Genomic DNA, 19,306 nt, shown 5'->3' with positions numbered 1-19,306 from the left:
TTAAGTCTGGCAAGGATTTATTAGGAAGCTTATTAGTCACAGTGAATAAAAGCCATGAAAGGAAGAACTCAGATCTCCAAATTCTGGCATTGGACTTACAACACTAGTTAGAAGCTAATAAACATTAAGGAAGTTCCAAGGGAAATCTTAACTAAGTCTCAATCTTACCGACCAGATTACCCACACACACAGAAATGATCCCCATGCTCTCCCCAGACTGCTTAGCTAGGCAGTGGAAAAGACCTTCTCCCCAAGCTTAAGCTATCACGCATCAGCAGGAGACTCCTGACCTTCTAGCTATAACCACAGGACACATGTGCGTGACAGACAACTCCAAGCTGGGCAACTTGACAAGAATGCTGAACAATGAGAGGGGAAAGGAGCAAGCAGGAACAAGTGTTTTAATTGGAGACCCTCATGATGGCTACTATTAACACAATCCTGAGGCGTCAGAAAGTTTCCTATAACCCACAAAGTTTCCTTTAAAAAAAACAAAACAAAACAAAAAACAAGTCACACAACAATCCTGCCACAAAGCAACATGACACTTGGAATCACATGGCCACATTGACTGGAAAAGCAAACGTTATCCATGACTGCCAGATGCTACCCAGCCCAAGACCCAATTTCCGCAGTGCCCTAGAGAACAACGATGGTCCCCTGGCACCTACACAACCCTCCCAGTGGTGTCGTATCTTCCGTAGGCCAGGTTTCTGCAGCAAGCCCCAAAGACAAAGCTTGGCAGAGGCTGTGGCAGCCAACTCTCTGTGGAGCCTCATCCCTTTGTCCTTCCCAACAGGTAGTCGTACATCTTCACTGACACAGCACCTCTATGGGAGCCTTGGCCAGCCCTTAGGAAATAAAGTGTGTCTGTGGGGTAACCTGATGGACCCTATGGTCTGCTGGGTTGGCAGATGCTTCGTAATTGCAGATGGTCACCTCGTGTCGGCGAAGCTGCAAGAAAATTGAGGCTGGGTCAGCCAGCCATTAGAAGAACTGTCCTTTCCCACACCACACACATTGCAGTAGTCCTTATTCAGGTTCATTTCTAGGAGTCATCATTTAATATCGCCTGATTTTAATACTTAGAAGTCATCATCTAATATCTCCCAATTTTGATACTTTTTAACTTCAGAAAGCTGCAAAGATCAATGATTCACCCTGTAACTCTGAAGATTCAGTCTCTCTACTATAATGGGGGTACCATGCGAACAGGAACCTGTCTATCGTATTATCTTATCCCTGGTGCATGAATAGAAAAGATTATCAAAAATACTCAATGAAAGCATTTGAAAGGAGAAAACTGTGAATATAAATGACAATTTCAGGCTGGGCACAGAGGCTCATGCCTGTAATCCCAACACTTTGGGAGGCTGAGACAGGCAGATCACCTGAGGTCAGGAGTTCGAGACCAGCCTGGCCAACATGGCGAACCCCTGTCTCTACTAAAAATACAAAAAAATTAGCCAGGCGTGGCAGCACGCACCTGTAATCCCAGCTACTCGGGGTGGGGGGCTGAGGCAGGAGAATCACTTGAACCCAGGAGGCAGAGGTCACAATGAGCCAAGATATATTAAAAAAAAAAGATATATATATATATAATATATATTTAAGGGGGTTGAAAATAACAGTTTCAACCCCCTTAAAAATACCTGTAGTTTGTCAAATGAGACGAAAAGTTCATACTGATAAAACCAAGAAAAATAACAAACTGGGAGTAATTGTGACACTTGCTTTTTTCCCTTCCGCTCCCACCACCACAGTGTGCAGATATGTAGACATGAGGGCACAACCTTTCCAACCCCATCTTACCTCAGTCCACTCTCCTCTCAGGCCAATATAAAAGACCTTTGTCGTATCTGCTCCGAAGTTTTTTGAAATATGAATTGAGAGATGATAGACATTTGAAAAACGAGAAATTCTAGGGGACGACAGGAATAGGGAAAGAAGGTATGAATTATAGTTCAATGAGTATCTCACCACCATGTAAAACAATAATTCAGCTCCAGCTTGTAAAAGCCAGGCAAAGTCAGAGCTCCTGAGTCCTTCCTTCTCCTTTGGACAGGCAATTAATTCAATGACCATTTACTGAGCACCTGCCAGATCCTGTCCAAGACAGTAGGGATAAACACTGCTCCTGCCCTCAAGGAACAGGAATGAGAAATGCTGCATAACCCAGCAGGGATTCTAAAGCACATTTAGTGTTAACCTAAACTAATGGGAGATACATCTTTCCTAAAACCACCCTAGGAGTTCATTCAGATCTGCCAATTGCTTACAAGTTAACAAGTCTGTGGCTTGCACTGAAATCTCTGCCAAGAATTGACCAAGCCAAAGATCCAGTCTCCCCCACTGTTTTAACTCATTTCCAATGCTAAGAGAGCAGGAGACTGGCCACAAACAAATGGCAAGCCCTACAAGAAGCCACAGAGAATGGAAGACAGGCCCAGTGCTTACTTTGTAGCATACTCTAATTCTCCTGTAAGATCGCGATTCAGACTAAAGGTCTGATCTGGCTCCCTTTCTGTATCATCAAAGGACATCTGTGGAATATTCTTGTACCTGAGAAAGGAAAGGAAAGAAAAGTCAAGAAATGTGCATTATCACGTTTCAGGTTTTCAAAACTTTCTACTGACTGCTTAAATGGTTTTGGTTCTATCAATAGGAGACTGAATTTGGGAGTCAAATTTTAGAAATAACATTTTATACAAGTATCTCCAAATATTTTTTCTTCTTCTTTTTTTTTTAGACACAGTCTCACTGTGTCACCTAGGCTGGAGTACAATGGTGCAATCTCAGCTCACTGCAACCTCCACCTCCCAGGTTCAAGTGATTCTCATGCCTCAGCCTCCTGAGTAGCTGGGACTACAGGTGTACGTCATGACGCCCAGCTAATTTTGGTACTTTTAGTAAAGACACGGTTTCGCCATGTTGGCAATGCTGGTCTCTAACTCCCAACCTCAGGTGATCTGCCCACATCGGTCTCCCAAAGTGCTGGAATTACAGGCATGAGCCACTGCGCCCAGCCTACAAATATCTTTAATCCAACAAAAAAAGAGCTGAGATCTGCAACATAACCCCATGGCATCTTTGAGTGGGTTAATATCACATGAGAAGCAATACACAAAGAGACGGCTCAAACTAGGTCACATGCAGCAAATGCATGGAGAAAATAAACAACTCAGCACATTCAGACCAAACTGAGGATGTTATTAAATAAAACAGCTTACTCATGGGAAAAATACATACTTTGGCAGAAACATATTACACACAGTTAAGAGATAAAAGATCAGGTAACCCAATGCTCAATCATTTTGTGTCCAAAAATTACGCCATACACTCAGTCGCCTTACAGTTCTTAAAAAATTTATAACATGGGGATTTCCATTTTGAAAGAGCACAAAAGACTGCAATCTCACATCTAAACCTCTAGAGAGGGTGCAGTGAGCCGAGATCACACCACTGCACTACCGCCAGGATGACAGTGAGACTCCGTCTCAAAATACATAAAAAGTAAACTGCTAGAGAAGAAAATGTTTTTCAAAGAGTAATCTAAAAAGTAGCTGTCTCTATAACCCACAATGGTGGGGACAAAGACTAAGCCACATGTCCCCACCAATTCCAGGGTGTTTTATTAACACACCCACACAGAAGAGGCCTCGATATTAGTTGGAGCAAAATCATGTAATTTAAGAAAGCAAATGGTTACTTCAAAGTGTTTCTAAGAATGATGCACCACAGAATAATAATAATAGTGAACATTTATAAGCGGCATAATGAGGAGCAGTATGGCGCTGTAGTTAAAATCTAGAGCTAGACTTTCTGGATTCAAGCCTGGCTCTGTCACTTACCAGCTGAGTAAATTTGGGTACCTGATTTAACCTCTGTTTCCTCATCTGTAAAATGGGAATAATAATGGTACATATTCCACACAGTTGGTATGGAGATGAAATTCTATCAATTCTAAGTAATGCATATATTAAACACACTTTACTATGGAAAAGGTCAAACTTACATAAAAGCAGAGAGAGCATAATGAATCTCCACATACTTTTCACTCATCTTCAATGATCAACATTTTGTAGATTTTGCCTATATCAGCCCGATTTTGTTTAAGCTCAATATTTTAAAGCAACCCCAGACACACCATTTCACCTATAAATATTCCAGTATGGGTCAGGCGGGGTGGCTCACGCCTGTAATCCCAGCACCTTGGGAGGCGGAGGCAGCTGGATCACTTGAGGTCAGGAGTTCGAGAGCTGCCTGGTCAACACAGCGAAACCCTGTCGATACTAAAACTAAAAAAAAAAAATTAGCCAGGCATGGTGGCGTGTGCCTGTAATCCCAGCTATTCAGGAGGGTGAGGCAAGAGAATCGCTTGACTCCAAGAGGCTGAGGTTGCAGTGAGCCAAGATTGGGCCACTGCACTCCAACCTAGGAAACAGAGCAGAACTCTGTCTTAAAAAAATAATAATATGGCCGGGCGCGGTGGCTCAAGCCTGTAATCCCAGCACTTTGGGAGGCCGAGACGGGCGGATCACGAGGTCAGGAGATCGAGACCATCCTGGCTGACACGGTGAAACCCCGTCTCTAGTAAAAAATACAAAAAAACTAGCCGGGCGAGGTGGCGGGCGCCTGTAGTCCCAGCTACTCGGGAGGCTGAGGCAGGAGAATGGCATGAACCCGGGAGGCGGAGCTTGCAGTGAGCCAAGATCACGCCACTGCACTCCAGCCTGGGCGGCAGAGCGAGACTCTGTCTCAAAAAAAAAAAATATATATATATATATATATATATATATATATAAAATATACACCGTTAAAAAGGGCTTTCAGGCCAGGCACGGTGGTTCCCTTGAGGCCAGGAGTTCTCGAGACCAACCTGGCCAACATGGCGACACCCCATCTCTGTAAAAAATACAAAAATTAGCCGGGTTTGGTGGCAGGCGTCTGTAATCCCAGCTCCTTGGGAGGCTGAGGCAGAAGAATCACTTGAACCTGGGAGGCGGAGGTTGTAGTGAGCCAAGATTGCACCACTGCACTCTAGCCTGGGCAGAGTGAGACGTCATCTTAATCCTAAAAAAAAAAAAAAAAAGGGGGGGGGGGGGAAGGAGGGGGGCTTTTTTTTTTTTTTTTTTTTATATTTTGTTTTTTTTAAGACGGAGTCTCGCTCTGTAGCCCAGGCTGGAGTGCAGTGGCCGGATCTCAGCTCACTGCAAGCTCCGCCTCCCGGGTTCACGCCATTCTCCGGCCTCAGCCTCCCGAGTAGCTGGGACTACAGGCGCCCGCCACCTCGCCCGGCTAGTTTTTATATTTCTTAGTAGAGACGGGGTTTCACCGTGTTAGCCAGGATGGTCTCGATCTCCTGACCTTGTGATCCGCCTATCTCGGCCTCCCAAAGTGCTGGGATTACAGGCTTGAGCCACCGCGCCCGGCCGGACGGGGGCTTTAAAAAAAATACATATATGTGGCTGGGTGCCATGGCTCATGCCTGTAATTCCCAGCACTTTGGGAGGCTGAGATAGGAAGATCACGAGGTCGGGAGATCAAGACCATCCTGGTTAACATCGTGAAACCCCGTCTCTACTAAAAAATACAAAAAATTAGCCAGGCATGGTGGCCGGCGCCTGTAGTCCCAGCTACTCGGGAGGCTGAGGTGGGAGAATGGCGTGAACCCAGGAGGCAGAGCTTGCAGTGAGCCGAGATGACACCACTGCACTCCAATCTGGGTGACAGAGACTCCGTCTCCAAACAAACAAACAAAATATACGTAATACCATTTTACAATAATTGACAACATCAACAGATAACAAAATTAACAGCAATTCTTTTTAATTTTTTTTAGGCTGGGTGCAGTGGCTCACTCCTATAATCTCAGCACACTGGGAGGCTGAGGTGGGCAGACTGCTTGATCCCAGGAGTTCAAGACCAGCCTGGGCAACATGGCAAAACCCCATTTCTGCAAAAAAATACATAAATTAGCTGGGCATGTTGGCACATGTGTGTATTCCCAGCTGCCTGGGAGGCTGCGGTGACAGGATTGCTTGAGCTGAGGAGGTAGAGGCTGCAGTGAGCTATGATTGCACCACTGCACTCCAGCCTAGGTGACAAAGTGAGGCCCTATCTCAAAATATATAAATAAATAATATATTTTTAAGCCTTGTTCTGTTGCCCAGGCTGGGGTACAATATAAGATCTTATGATCTTAATTCACCATAACCTTTAATTCCTAGGCTCAAGTGATCCTTTGGCCTCGGCCTCCCCAAAGTGCTAGGACTGAGGCATGAGCCACTGTGCCCAGCCCAATGGTAAGTTTTTTTTTTTCCTTTTGAGACAGAGTCTTGCCCTGTTGCACATGCTGGAGTGCAGTGATCTCAGCTCACTGCAACCTCTGCCTCCTGGGTTCAAGTGATTCTCTTGCCTCAGCCTCACGAGTAGCTGGAATTACAGGCGCCTGCCACCATGTCCGGCTAATTTTTGTGTTTTTAGTAGAGACAGGGTTTCACCATGTTGGCCAGGCTGGTTTTGAACTCCTGACCTCCGGTGATCTGCCTGTCGTGGCTTCCCAAAGTGCTGGGATTATAGGCGTGAGCCACTGCGCCTGGCTGAATGGTAATTCTTTAGTAACACGTAACACCTCATCTGTGTTCAAACTTCCCTGATTTAATACTCTCAATCTAACTTTTCTGGATGTGCCCATGGCATGTCATAGTTAAGTAGCATTTTTTTCTGTATTAACTGTATATAATATAATGGTACATTTTACAATCAATGACATCTTACATTTGATAAAGTATAATACATGTAGTGTGCTTAGAACTGAACGCTATGTTTGTACCTGTTCACCCAAAATCAGGCACTTACTGTGTTCCAGACCTAATCTAAGCTCTTTACATGTTTTATCTCATTTAAGCCTCTCCACAATCTTATAGTTATGTAGGCACTGTTACCATTCCCATGTTAGATATGAGAAAATCCAGGCATAGAAGATAAGGTCTCAAAGTCATGAAGGTAGCAAGTGGTACAGCCATTATTTGAACCCAGTTTACTCCAGACCCCACACTCTAAATCACAATGCAGTATGGATGTCTAATATTCTCAGGTCAGTCCATCATCTTCCAAGTAAATGAGTCTCCAAAAGCATCAAAGGTATTATTTCCTTAAAATGATTAAACACATGTATTTGCTTCCAAATTCATGTTTCTAATACTCAACTACAATATATCTTAAATCTCTCTAAAGTCCTTTAAATTAATCAATTTTTCAGATGAATTTTTCTTTTTTTGAGATAGAGTCTCACTCTGTTGTCCAGGCTGGAGTGCAGTGGTGCAATCTTGGCTCACTGCAACCTGTACCTCCCCGGTTCAAGTGATTTTCATGCTTTAGCCTCTCTAGTAGCTAGGATTACAGGCCTGTGCCACCACGCCCAGCTAATTTTTGTATTTTTAGTAGAGACAGGGTTTCGCCATGTTGACCAGGCTGATCTTGAACTCCTGGCCTCAAGTGATCCGCCTGCCTCAGCCTCCCAAAGTGCTGGGACTTGAATTTTTTTTTTTTTTTTTTTTTGAGATGGAGTCTTGCTGTCACCCAGACTGGAGTGCAGTGGGGCGATCTTGGCTCACTGCAACCTCTGCCACCTGGGTTCAAGCGATTCTCCTGCCTCAGCCTCCTGAGTAGCTGGGATTACAGGTGTGTGCCACCACGCCCAGCTAATTTTTGTATTTTTAGTAGAGATGGGGTTTCAGCAACTTGGCCAGGCTGGTCTTGAACTTCTGACCTTGCGATCCACCCGTCTCAGCCTCCCAAAGTGCTGGGATTACAGGCGTGAGCCACCATGCCCAGCCACTAGGATTTTAAGTTTTTATTTATTTGTTTTTATTACTACTTTTGCGATGGGGTCTCATTCTGTCATCCAGGCTGGAGTGCAATGGAGAGATCTCAGTTCGCTGCAACCTCTGCCTCCCAGGTTCAAGCAATTCTCCTGCCTCACCCTCCCTAGTAGCTGGGATTACAGGTGTGCACCACCAGGCCTGGCTAATTTTTTTATTTTTAGTAGAGACGGGGTTTCACCAGGTTGGTCAGGCTGGTCTTGAACCTCAGGTGATCTGCCCACCTCAGCCTCCCAAAGTGCTAGGATTACAGGTGTGAGTCACCGTGCCCGACCTATATGTCATCTTTTATTGGTTTTGTGGGAAAAGTTACTGCACCCGGCCTGAACTTTTTAAATGTAAAGTTCTTCTTGTATGTTTCCCCAGCACTCAAAAAGCAGTTTTCCCTTTCTTTTAGGAAGGCTGTTCTGGAATAAGGTAAGTTGTCAAAAGGGGTACTAACTCTGTTGCCAAAAGATTCAGTGTTGCAAGAAGTATACACAACTTTGCTAACTAAATGCCACACAAACTCAAGTGGAGTAATTCCCCGTCAACAAAACACATAAGATCATTACTATATGAAACAGCAAGGAAAAATGTTGAAGCTAACCCCAAGAATAGAATCCATAAAGATCACATGAGATCTGCAGCTAGTTATTAAGAAAACTGCAAAGTCATCAACAAATGACATTTACACAACGCTCTCTGAATGAATCGTATCATAGTATGCACTTTGAAATATGAGACAAGCTGTTGGGCCTAAAGATTCTTAATCTAAGAAAGTCATTAATTCAGGAAGAAATATGTGTAGTCCAATGCAGAATGAGAACAGGGCCAAGATATTTTTTTTTTTTTTTTTTTTTTTTTTTTTGAGACGGAGTCTCGCTCTGTCGCCCAGCCTGGAGTGCAGTGGCCGGATCTCGGCTCACTGCAAGCTCCGCCTCCCGGGTTTACGCCATTCTCCTGCCTCAGCCTCCCAACTAGCTGGGACTACAGACGCTCGCCACCTCGCCCGGCTATTTTTTTGTATTTTTTTACTAGAGACGGGGTTTCACCGGGTTAGCCAGGATGGTCTCGATCTCCTGACCTCGTGATCCGCCCGTCTCGGCCTCCCAAAGTGCTGGGATTACAGGCTTGAGCCACCGCGCCCGGCAGGGCCAAGATATTTTAAAAGGGGAAATATTAAACGCGGTAAGAAGAAAAATGATACTATTCTGGAATAAAATGTTACCATTCTGGAATAAAATGTTACCAGAGGAGCTCCTTGAGGGCCTAAGCTTTTGCCACTTACAGTCTCATCTCAGAGGGGTGTGAGTCATCGTCCTCTCCCATTATAATGATGCCTTTGAGCTTGACATTGCCCGTAAATCTGCCAGAATGCAAAAGAGAAGGTTGTCAACCTGGGTTTGAATACGTTTAGTTGTGTGACCCTGGGCAAGACCCTTCCCCTGTATGGGCTTCAGTTTACTCATCTGTCAACTTGTACTAGATAATTTCTAAGATCCTGTCCACCTCTAGCATTCTACAATTCTAAGAAATTTACCTCAATTTCTCAGTTATTGTTCAACAACTACATCTGTTTCCAATCTGCACCAAGAAAGCTATGATGCCTTCCTCCTCAAACCCACTAAATTAATTTATCCCATTTCAAGAAGCAAATGTGTGCTCTTGACACCAGTGAATGAATCCATCTGAGGAGGCAACTGGGTACAGCTTATTTAGCCGGAGGTAGGCACCAAGGAGATACTTACGGAATATTAAACAGAAGCTCTTCATCTGCATCACTTTCAACAAACTGGAGGGGATGGGGAGGGGGGAGGAGAAAGCAACAAATATTTGCTGAGAGCCTACAATTTCAGGCATCTCCCACCCTGTTCTACAACTGGGGTGCAATGGGAATAGTCACTCTCCCTTGTTTTTCCAAGACTTATTAACTTGAAGCTAATTAGTCTTATCCAGTGTCCTAACAGCCACAGGTCATCCAAGTGGAAGGTGCTTAATAAAAAGCCCATGAATGAATTTCCAGGGTCGAAGAGCCTTCTGAAGTGTGCACTGAAAGGCAGGTGCTTACGTGTATTTTTCTGAGGAGAAGGTCCATTGTTTTCAAATAGATAGCAAGGGGGTCTGCGACCCCACAATATAAAGAACCTTTGTTTATATGGGAAACACCTTTCATCTCCCTAGGCTCTTCTTCACCAGGTAATATGATGAGGCAGCCATTAGCACCAATGGTCCAACGGCCCTCACGGCCATCCTCTCTAACCCACACAGCCCTGGAAGAGCGTTAGGCTGCGTAGCTTGACAAAACCGTCCCCGTTCCCTCTCGGCCTCAGTTTCCCTATATGCAAAATGGGGAGACTCAACGCTGCTCGCCTCCCAAAGAGCTGGCAGGAGACAGGCACGGAAAAGCGCTTGGCAACCAGGCTGTCGTTATTTTTAACATCAGGAATGAGTAGACCGACGGCCCGAGGCCAAACGCGCACCCCGCCCCGCCTGCCCCAAGCCCCAGGCGGCCCACCTTGGAGCGGTCGGTCCGCTCCTCCCACGGCTTGAAGACGCCGCGGCCGCTGCCCTCGCGGCTCTCGTTAAGGCACTGCAGCCGCTCTAGGTCGATGCGCAGGTACAGGCCATAGGCCAGGCCGCGCTGCTCGGGCGGCTCTTCCCGTTCGGCGGCGCAGCGGCAGCCGCCCCCGCCGTGGCTGTGACCGTGCGACATATCGACACCGCCACCTGCGCGTCCTCTCGGCCCCGCCGCGGCACTCTCCCGGCTGTGCTCAGACTAGCTCAGCGCCGCTTAGCTCCGGCCGCCAAGCGCGCCGCGCCCGCCGCGTCGTAAAAGGCGCCGCTGCGCGGCGCATGCGCCCAGGGAGAAGGCGGGGGCGGAGTCGGGCGGAACTGACGTTGGACTCGCGCCTCCCGGGTGCTAGAGTTCGTGTGGACTCCGGTCCTGGAGCTGTTTGCTGCTGCTGTCCCAGCTTCCCAGGTGTGGAAACTGAAGGACCGAGAGATTAAACGGGTGTGCTGAGTAAACTCATAGGCTGAGATTCGAATTCTCCTCCCCCAACGAGGCTGGAGCCTGTGCTCTCTTCCTTGGTCACCACGTTTCTTTGCGAGCTGATGGAGGAAAGCGTGAGGAATGATAAGGCCCTGGAGACGAAGAACGCGAGCTTATCGCTGTCTCACATGCGCACGCTTAGGCGTTTGAGAGCTCACAGGCCCACTTGCATAACCACTTTCTTGATAGTGGGGTTACAGCTTGAGAGCACGGGGCTTTGTGCACGGCCAGACCTAGAGACTAGTCCTGGGCCTGCTACTGGCCGTTGTGACACCTTAAGTCATTTCCCCTATTCTGAGACACCGTTTCCTCGTCTGTAAGGTGGAAAGAATAGTATCTGTTTCATAGGATCACAGTGAGTATTAAATGAAATAATGCAATTAAAGAACTGAGCAGGCCGGTCGCGGTGGCTCACGCCTGTAATCCCAGCACTTTGGGAGGCCGAGGCGGGCGGATCACGAGGTCAAGAGATGGAGACCATCCTAGCCAACATGGGGAAACCCCGTCTCTACTAAAAATACAAAAATTAGCCAGGCGTGGTGGCGCGAGCCTGTAGTCCCAGCTACTCGGGAGGCTGAAGCAGCAGAATCGCTTGAACCCGGGAGGCGGAGGTTGCAGTTGAGCCGAGATCGCGCCACTGCACTCCAGCCTGGCGATAGAGCAAGACTCCGTCTCAAAAAGAAAAAAGAACTCAGCAAATGGCTGACACATGATAGGCATTCAGTACCCAATGGTTATTACGGTCAGATCCAACCACAGCCACTTACTAGCTGCGTGGCCTTGAGCAACTGACTTGATCTCTCTGAGACCCAGTTTACCCCCTGTGAAGTGAAGGGATTCCTCCCCCATGTGATACTTCAGAGTATTTTTTTTTTCAAACAGCTGGTGTTGGCCTGTCAATAGGTTTTAAAATCCGTTTATAGAAAATTGTGATCAACGTTTAAAAAAAAAATACAAAAAAACAAAACAAAACACAAAAAACAATGTATCACACATTTCAAGTCTCAATTGATGAAACTTTTGTTTCAGTTTTGAGTTTGTATTCAGGCACAATATGATGTGTTTTTCATATTGTGGATTGAGATCAAAATAATTAAGAAAACACTGTTTAGAGGTGAAATAATCTTGTTTTCAGGATAGAATGTTCTCCTACTCCCTGGTGGGGAAAAGACAGGATACAGAAAGAGTTATGGGATACCCTGGCTACTCTCTTCCCTTCACATCTGGCTCTGGAGTGCTCAGGGGGGGGTGGTGAAGTATAGACCAAAATATCCATATTTTCAAGTTCTATTCAGAAATATTTTTTGGGCCATGTGCATTGCCTCATGCCTGTAATCTCAGCACTTTTGGGAGGCCAAGGTGGGAGGATCACTTGAGCCCAGGAGTTTGAGACTAGCCTGGGCAACATAGGGAGACCCCATCTTTACAAAAATAATAAAAAATATTAGCCCGACATGGTGGCTCATGCCTGTGGTTCCAGCTATTTGGGAGGCTGAAGTGGAAGGATCTCCTGAGCCTGGGAGGGTGAGGCTGCAGTGAGCTGTCATCATGCCACTGCACTCCAGCCTGGGTGACAGAGCAAGACTGTCTCAAAAAAATAAAAACAAAAATATTTTGATGTCCTACTTTAGTTACTTGTGCAATAAGCAAGCTTGGTTCTGGTTCAAAATAGCTCAGTGCCATGAATTATTCCTGCTTTTAGGTCAGTTTCAGGTAAGGGACCTGGAATGTGGCAAACATAATAAATGTTTACTTGACTGATACTCTTGGTAGCCTTTCTTTGGAAAAACTGTCCAATTTTTTTTTTTTTTTTTGAAACGGAGTCTCGCTCTGTCGCCCAGGCTGGAGTGCATCTCAGCTTACTGCAAGCTCCGCCTCCCGGGTTTACACCATTCTCCTGCCTCAGCCTCCCGAGTAGCTGGGACTACAGGTGCCTGCCACCGAGTAGCTGGGACTACAGGTGTCTGCCACCTCGCCTGGCTAGTTTTTTGTATTTTTTAGTAGAGACGGGGTTTCACCGTGTTAGCCAGGATGGTCTCGATCTCCTGACCTCGTGATCCGCCCGTCTTGGCCTCCCAAAGTGCTGGGATTACAGGCTTGAGCCACTGCGCCCGGTCAAGACTATCCTATTGAAGGACCAACCCAGGCCTTACCCAGGAGATCTACTCATTTTGACTTTTTTCCTGTTACCTTCATTAATGATTTATGTGAGCACTGTGTGCTAAGCACATTATGTAGTTCATCTCAATTGTCACATGAACTTTAAGAGCTAGGTACAGCCAGGCATGGTGGCTCACACCTGTAACACTCTGGGAGGCCGAGGCGGGTAGATCACTTGAGGTCAGGAGTTTGAGACCAGCCTGGCCAACATGGTGAAACCCCGTCTCTACTAAAAATACAAAAATTAACCAGGTGTCGTAGCACGTGCCTGTAATCCCAGCTACTTGGGAGGCTGAGGCAGGAGAATCGCTTGAACCCAGGAGGCAGAGGTTGCAGTGAGCCGAGATCGCACCAAGCTAGGTGCTATTACCTACTGTTATCTCCAATTTGAAGATGAGGAAAACTGAGGCTGAAAGAGGTAAATTAACTTGCCCGAGACCAGGTAAAGTTAGGAGGTAACCAGGCTTTGAACACATCCTGTAGTGTTCTTGTAACACATCAATAATTTCCTGGTTAGGGTGGGGAGGTTGAGGCAGGAGGTGCACACAAAGTAAATATGCTGTATCAATTAGCTTATGCTGTGTAACAAATTACCCGAAAACTTTGATAGCTTTAAAAAACAAACATTGATTAATTCTCATCATCCTGTGGATTAGCTTTTCTGAGCCAGTTCAGCTTGGGCTGGAAAGTTTGGGATGGTCTCACTCTCGTCTGCTTGATGCTGGCTGATAGCTGGGATGATGGGACCACGTGTCTTCAGCAGACAAGCCTAGCTAAATTATATGGTGATAATTGCAGAGTTCCCAGGAGCAAGAGAGGGCAAGACTCAATTGCACAAGCATTTTTTTTTTTTTTTTTTTTTGAGATGGAGTCTCACTCTCACCCAGTCTGGAGTGCAGTGGCATAATCTCGGCTCACTGCAATCTCCACCTTCCAGGTTCAAGCAATTCTCCTGCCTCAGCCTTCCAAATAGCTGGGATTACAGGTGCCTGCCACTATGCCTGGCTAATTTTTGTAATTTTAGTAGAGACGGGGTTTCACCATGTTGGGCAGGCTGGTCTCAAACTCCTGACCTCAGGTGATCCGCCCACCTCGACCTCCCAAAGTGCTGGGATTATAGGCGTGAGCCACCGCGCCCTGCCTGCACAAGCGCTTTTTAAGCCTTACTTCTGTAATCTTTCTATAATGACCCGTCAGCCAAATCCAAATTCTAGAGTAGAGAGCTAGACTGTAGACTTCACATCTTGATTAGAAGAACTATAAAATACTGTGGCTCCTCCCCTCCCAATAGGTCTGTATTAGTTGTCTTTTGTTGTGTAACAAATTATTCCCAAACTTAATGGCTTAAAACTGTAGCAGGACAAGCTGCAGACAAAACCTCTCAGATACCAAGTTAAAGAAGGAAGAGACTTTACTTGGCCAGGAGCGTTGGCAGACTTGCGTCTCAAGAACCAAACTCTGGCCGGGCGCGGTGGCTCAAGCCTGTAATCCCAGCACTTTGGGAGGCCGAGACGGGTGACCATCCTGGCTAACACGGTGAAACCCCATCTCTACTAAAAAATACAAAAAACTAGCCAGGCGAGGTGGCGGGCGCCTGTAGTCCCAGCTACTCGGGAGGCTGAGGCAGGAGAATGGCGTAAACCCGGGAGGTGAAGCTTGCAGTGAGCTGAGATCCGGCCACTGCACCCCAGCCTGGGCGACAGAGCAAGACTTGGTCTCAAAAAAAAAAAAAAAAAAAAGAACCAAACTCTCCAAAGGAGAAGTTCCTGGCCCTTTTAAGGGCTTACAACTCTAAGGGGGTCCACATGAAAGGGTTGTGATAGATTGAGCAAGTGATCTATAGGTAACACATGTGGTTACAGTGGCGGGGGCGGGGCAGGGCGGGGGGGGGTATCTTTAACCTCAGGCCTGGTCAGTGGCGTCCAGTTGGTCTTGCCACTGACTTCATTCCTGTTGTTTTTCAGCTTTTACTTCTTCTTTGTCTTCAGAGACAGTAAGAGAAATAGCCTCTCTCCTCAAAACAACAATTAACATTTATCATCTCACAGTTTCTGTGAGTTAGGAATTTGAGAGCGTCCTAGCTGGGTGGTTCTGGTTTGGGGTCTCTCATGAGACTGAAATCATGTGAAGGCTTGGCCAGGGCTGGAGGAGCCCCGGCTGGCAAGTTTGTGCAAGCTGTTGGCAGGAGGCCCCAGTTCCTTACCACATGGACCTCTCCATAGTACTGTTTGAGTGTCCTCATGATACAGCAGCTGGTTTTCAGCAGGGCAAGTGATCTAGGAGCAACGTAGAAACCACCAATGTCTTTTACGACCTAGCCTCAGAAGTCCCGTATTGTCAATTGCAACATCCCATGGTTTCACAGGTCAGCCATATTCAGTGTGCGCGTGAACTTTGTTAGAGTGCAGATACCAGGAGGTAGAAATCATTAAGGGCCACCTTAGTGGCTGGCTACCATGCTGCCATACATGTTAAATGGCACTGAAAATGGCTTTATTCTACTGGTTTAATTAGTAGTTTGGCTGTGGATAGAATTCTTTCATAATTGTGAAGATATTGCTCTGGTTTTTTTCTGACTTTGATAAATACAGTGCTGTTCTGACTCCTGATTCTTTGTATGGGTTTTTCCCCCACCCCAACCCTGTTTTCTGGAAGCATTTAAGATCTTCTCTTGGTATTCTAGAATGTGATGATTTTTGTTGTGCTTTGATGTAGCTCTTTTGCCATTCATTGTGCTGGATACCTGAGGGAACTTTTCAGTTTAGAACCCCGGGAACAGAGTGTGAGCATGCAGGTTAGGACCTCTGCGTGCAAGGACACAAGGCCCTGCCAGGCAAACAGATTTAGAGATATGAAGAGAAGGGGGCAGGGCTGGGGTTCTGTTCTCTGCCTCCCACCACCTTCTAGTACAGAACTCTGAGAGGCCCAAAAATGTGAATGTAGTCTTCCAAGTCACTGTGAAGGTTTATTTATCAACATAGCAGAATAAATTGTCTTTTATTTAATAGTTCATTAGGATCATTTATAACTTTTTAAGTATGCATTCAGCTGTATTCTTGCCCCTGTCCTGCAAATATTAGGTTTGGCCTGCTAGGCAAATTGCTTAACCTCTGTAGGTCTCAGATTTTTTTTCTTTTTTCTTACTTGTTTTTTTTCTAGGCCTCAGATTTGTCTTACATAAAATGGGAATAATAAGAGTTCCTGTGTTGTGGAGTGTTATGACACTAATGTGAAATAACACATGAAAGTGTTTGGTATAACATCTGGTCCACAGGGAAAGGCTATTACTGTAACCGCCCCCCTCCCCCGCCCCCTGACTCAGTTTTGCTTTCTGTGGTTTCAGTTACATGCAGTCAAACCACTGTCCAAAAATATTAAATGGACAATTTCAGAAATAAACTATCTGTAAGTTTTAAATTGCACGCTGTTCTGAGTAGCGTGATGAAGTCTTGTGCTGTCCCGCTCTGTCCACCTGGGTGACCTGAATCGTCCCTTTGTCTTGCATCTCCATGCTGTATACACTCCCTGTTCATTAGTCACTTAGTAAGTGCCCTGTTCATTATCGGATCGACTGCCATGGTATGCAAAGCTTGTGTTCAAGTCACTCTTATTTGACTTAATAATGGCCCCAAAGTGCAAGAGTAGTGATGCTAGCAATTTGGATATGCCAAAGAGAAGCCATAAAATTCTTTCTTTAAATGAAAAAGGTAAAAGTTCTCAACTTAATAAGGAAAGAAAAAAGAAAGTATGCTGAGGTCGCTAACATCTGTGGTAAGAACGAATCTTCTATCTGTGAAATTATGAAGAAGGAAAAAAAATACCTGCTAGTTTTGCTGCCACACATGAAACTGCAAAAGTTATGACCACAGTGCGTGACAACTGTATTACATCATATTGCTATAATTGTTCTATTTTATTATTAGTTGTTAATCTCTTATCATGCCTAATTTATAAATTAAACATAATCATAGATATGTATGTATAGAAAAAAACATAGTACTGTATATATAGGGTTCAGTACTATTCAGTCATCCCCTGGGGGTCTTGGAACATGTCCCCACAGATAAGGAGGGACTGCGGATAATCCCCAGTTTATGATGGTTCGACTTATGGCTTTGTGACTTTACGATGGTACAAAAGTGATAAGAATTCAGCATGCTCCTCGACAAGTGGACGAGCATCTACTGTGCTTTCACAGAGGCTGTCACTGTTGCCAGCAGCAAGACTGTCAGCTCAGCGCCCCCGTCTGGTTGGATAGGAAACTGCAGTTGCTAAGGGAGCTGGGTTTGGAAGGAGCTGGCCAGGGTTGCATGGTGGCTTAGCTGTGATTTGGGAGTAATGCCTTGTGCCTCTGCTTATTGTCTCCTCTCTTGCACTTCTATGTTGCAGGAATCTCTGACGACAAATGGGAATTCTCACTGATTTCTAGGACTACCCTGGGGCAGGTAAGAAAAGCATCCAAGTTTTTTCTTTTCCCATTGCTCCATTTATAAACTTTTTTTTTTTTTTTTTTTGAGACGGAGTCTCGCTCTGTCTCCCGGGCTGGAGTGCAGTGGCCGGATCTCAGCTCACTGCAAGCTCTGCCTCCCGGGTTCACACCATTCTCCTGCCTCAGCCTCCCGAGTAGCTGGGACTACAGGCGTCGCCACCTGGCCCGGCTAGTTTTTTGTATTTTTTAGTAGAGACGGGGTTTCACCATGTTCGCCAGGATGGTCTCGATCTCCTGACCTCGTGATCCACCCGTCTCGGCCTCCCAAAGTGCTGGGATTACAGGCTTGAGCCACCGCGCCCGGCCATTTTTTTTTTTTTTTTTTTGGAGATAGGGTCTCCCTCTGCCACGCAGGCTGGAGTGCAGTGGCACAATCTTGGCTCACTGCAGCCTCTGCCTCCTGGGCTCAGCCGGTCCTCCCACTTCAGCCTCCTGAGTAGCTGGGATTACAGGTGCATGCCACCATCCCAGGTAATTTTTGTGTTTTTTGTAGAGATGGGGTTTCATCACATTGCCTAGGCTGGTCTCAAAATCCTGGACTCAAGTGATCTGCTGGCCTCAGCCTCCCAAACTGCTAGGACTATAGGCCTGAACGACCACCCCTGACTGTAAACGTTTTCTTAGCTCAAGGATTGCTGAATTTGTATCCATTTTCTTCTCCCCTATCTCAGTTGGGTCCGTGAAATGATACTGTTAACTGTTTTCTGTTACTTTCAATGTTTCTTTCTGGCAAACTGAGGGCATAGTAATACTGTAGCAGCTAACAACCATATGGGTCCTGAGGGCTTTACTAATGTTATTTTTTAATCTTCCTAATTGCAGGTGTTTTATTATTAGCCTCATTTTATAGATGAGAAAACTGGGCACAGAGAGGCTGAGTTACTTGCTCAAGTTCATACAGGCGGTCAGTAGTAGAGCTAGGATTTGAACCCAGCGGTCAGCCTCCAGAGTTCATGTTATCTTTATTTATTTATTTATTTTTTGAGACAAGGTCTTGCTCTGCCACCCAGACTGGAGTACAGTGTCGTGATTTCAGCTCACTGCAGCCTTGACACCCCCGGGCTTCAGTGATCCTCCTGCCTCAGTCTCTTGAGTAGCTGGGACTACAGGCACACATCACGATGCCTGGCTAATTTTTGTATATTTTGTAGAGACGGAGTTTTCCTGTATTGACGAGGCTGGTCTCAAACTTCTGGGATCAAAGGATGTGCCCATGTTAGCCTCCAAAAATGCCGGGATTATAGGTGTGAGCTGCCGAGTCCATGTTCTTAACCACACTGAACCTCCTCCAAATATTATTTAAGATTTATAATTTACGATGTGCCAGGCTGAGACCCCGGAGCTTAGGCTCTTCTCCACCATGCTGCACTTACCAGCTGTGCTACCTTGGACAAGTCATTTTCCTCAGAGCTTAGGTTATAACAATAACTGTTTACTAAATGCCCACTCCGTGATTGGCACCTGGCCTAATCCATCATCACCATCATCTGGGCTAACGTGTCCTGAGCGCTTTCTGTGTGCCAGGCACTGTTCTAAGCATTTTAACACTGCAAGGTTGATTTGTTGTCCCTCTTTTTTTTTTTTCTTTGAGATGGAGTCTCGCTCTGTTGCCCAGGCTGGAGTGTAGTGACATAATCTCAGCTCACTGCAACCTCCACCTCCTGGGTTTAAGCAATTCTTCTGCCTCAGCCTCCCGAGTAGCTGGGACTACAGGCACACACCACCACACCTAATGTT

The 19,306-nt window shown here is 46.0% G+C and overlaps 2 protein-coding genes across 2 annotated transcripts in view; both read right to left on the bottom strand.

Annotated features, from left to right (window-relative positions):
- PITHD1 (PITH domain containing 1) lies at positions 1–10,712 on the bottom strand. Its single transcript, XM_025403426.1, has 6 exons — positions 10,384–10,712; positions 9,617–9,660; positions 9,157–9,234; positions 2,458–2,562; positions 1,813–1,921; positions 1–954 (listed from the first exon to the last, which is right to left on the bottom strand). Exons 1-6 carry the CDS (start codon positions 10,579–10,581, stop codon positions 853–855), a joined length of 636 nt encoding a protein of 211 aa, XP_025259211.1. The 5' UTR covers positions 10,582–10,712; the 3' UTR covers positions 1–852.
- The window catches only part of ELOA (elongin A), a 33,172-nt gene continuing 24,515 nt past the window's right edge, over positions 10,650–19,306 (bottom strand). Inside the window, exon 11 of the mRNA XM_025385184.1 lies at positions 10,650–10,840. Within this exon, the coding sequence (XP_025240969.1) occupies positions 10,650–10,840 (191 nt within the window). The remainder of the gene's footprint in view (positions 10,841–19,306) is intronic.

This window comes from Theropithecus gelada, chromosome 1 (genome assembly GCF_003255815.1).
Source record: "Theropithecus gelada isolate Dixy chromosome 1, Tgel_1.0, whole genome shotgun sequence".
Lineage (NCBI taxonomy): Eukaryota > Metazoa > Chordata > Mammalia > Primates > Cercopithecidae > Theropithecus > Theropithecus gelada.
This window is presented reverse-complemented; position numbering and strand designations above follow the sequence as displayed.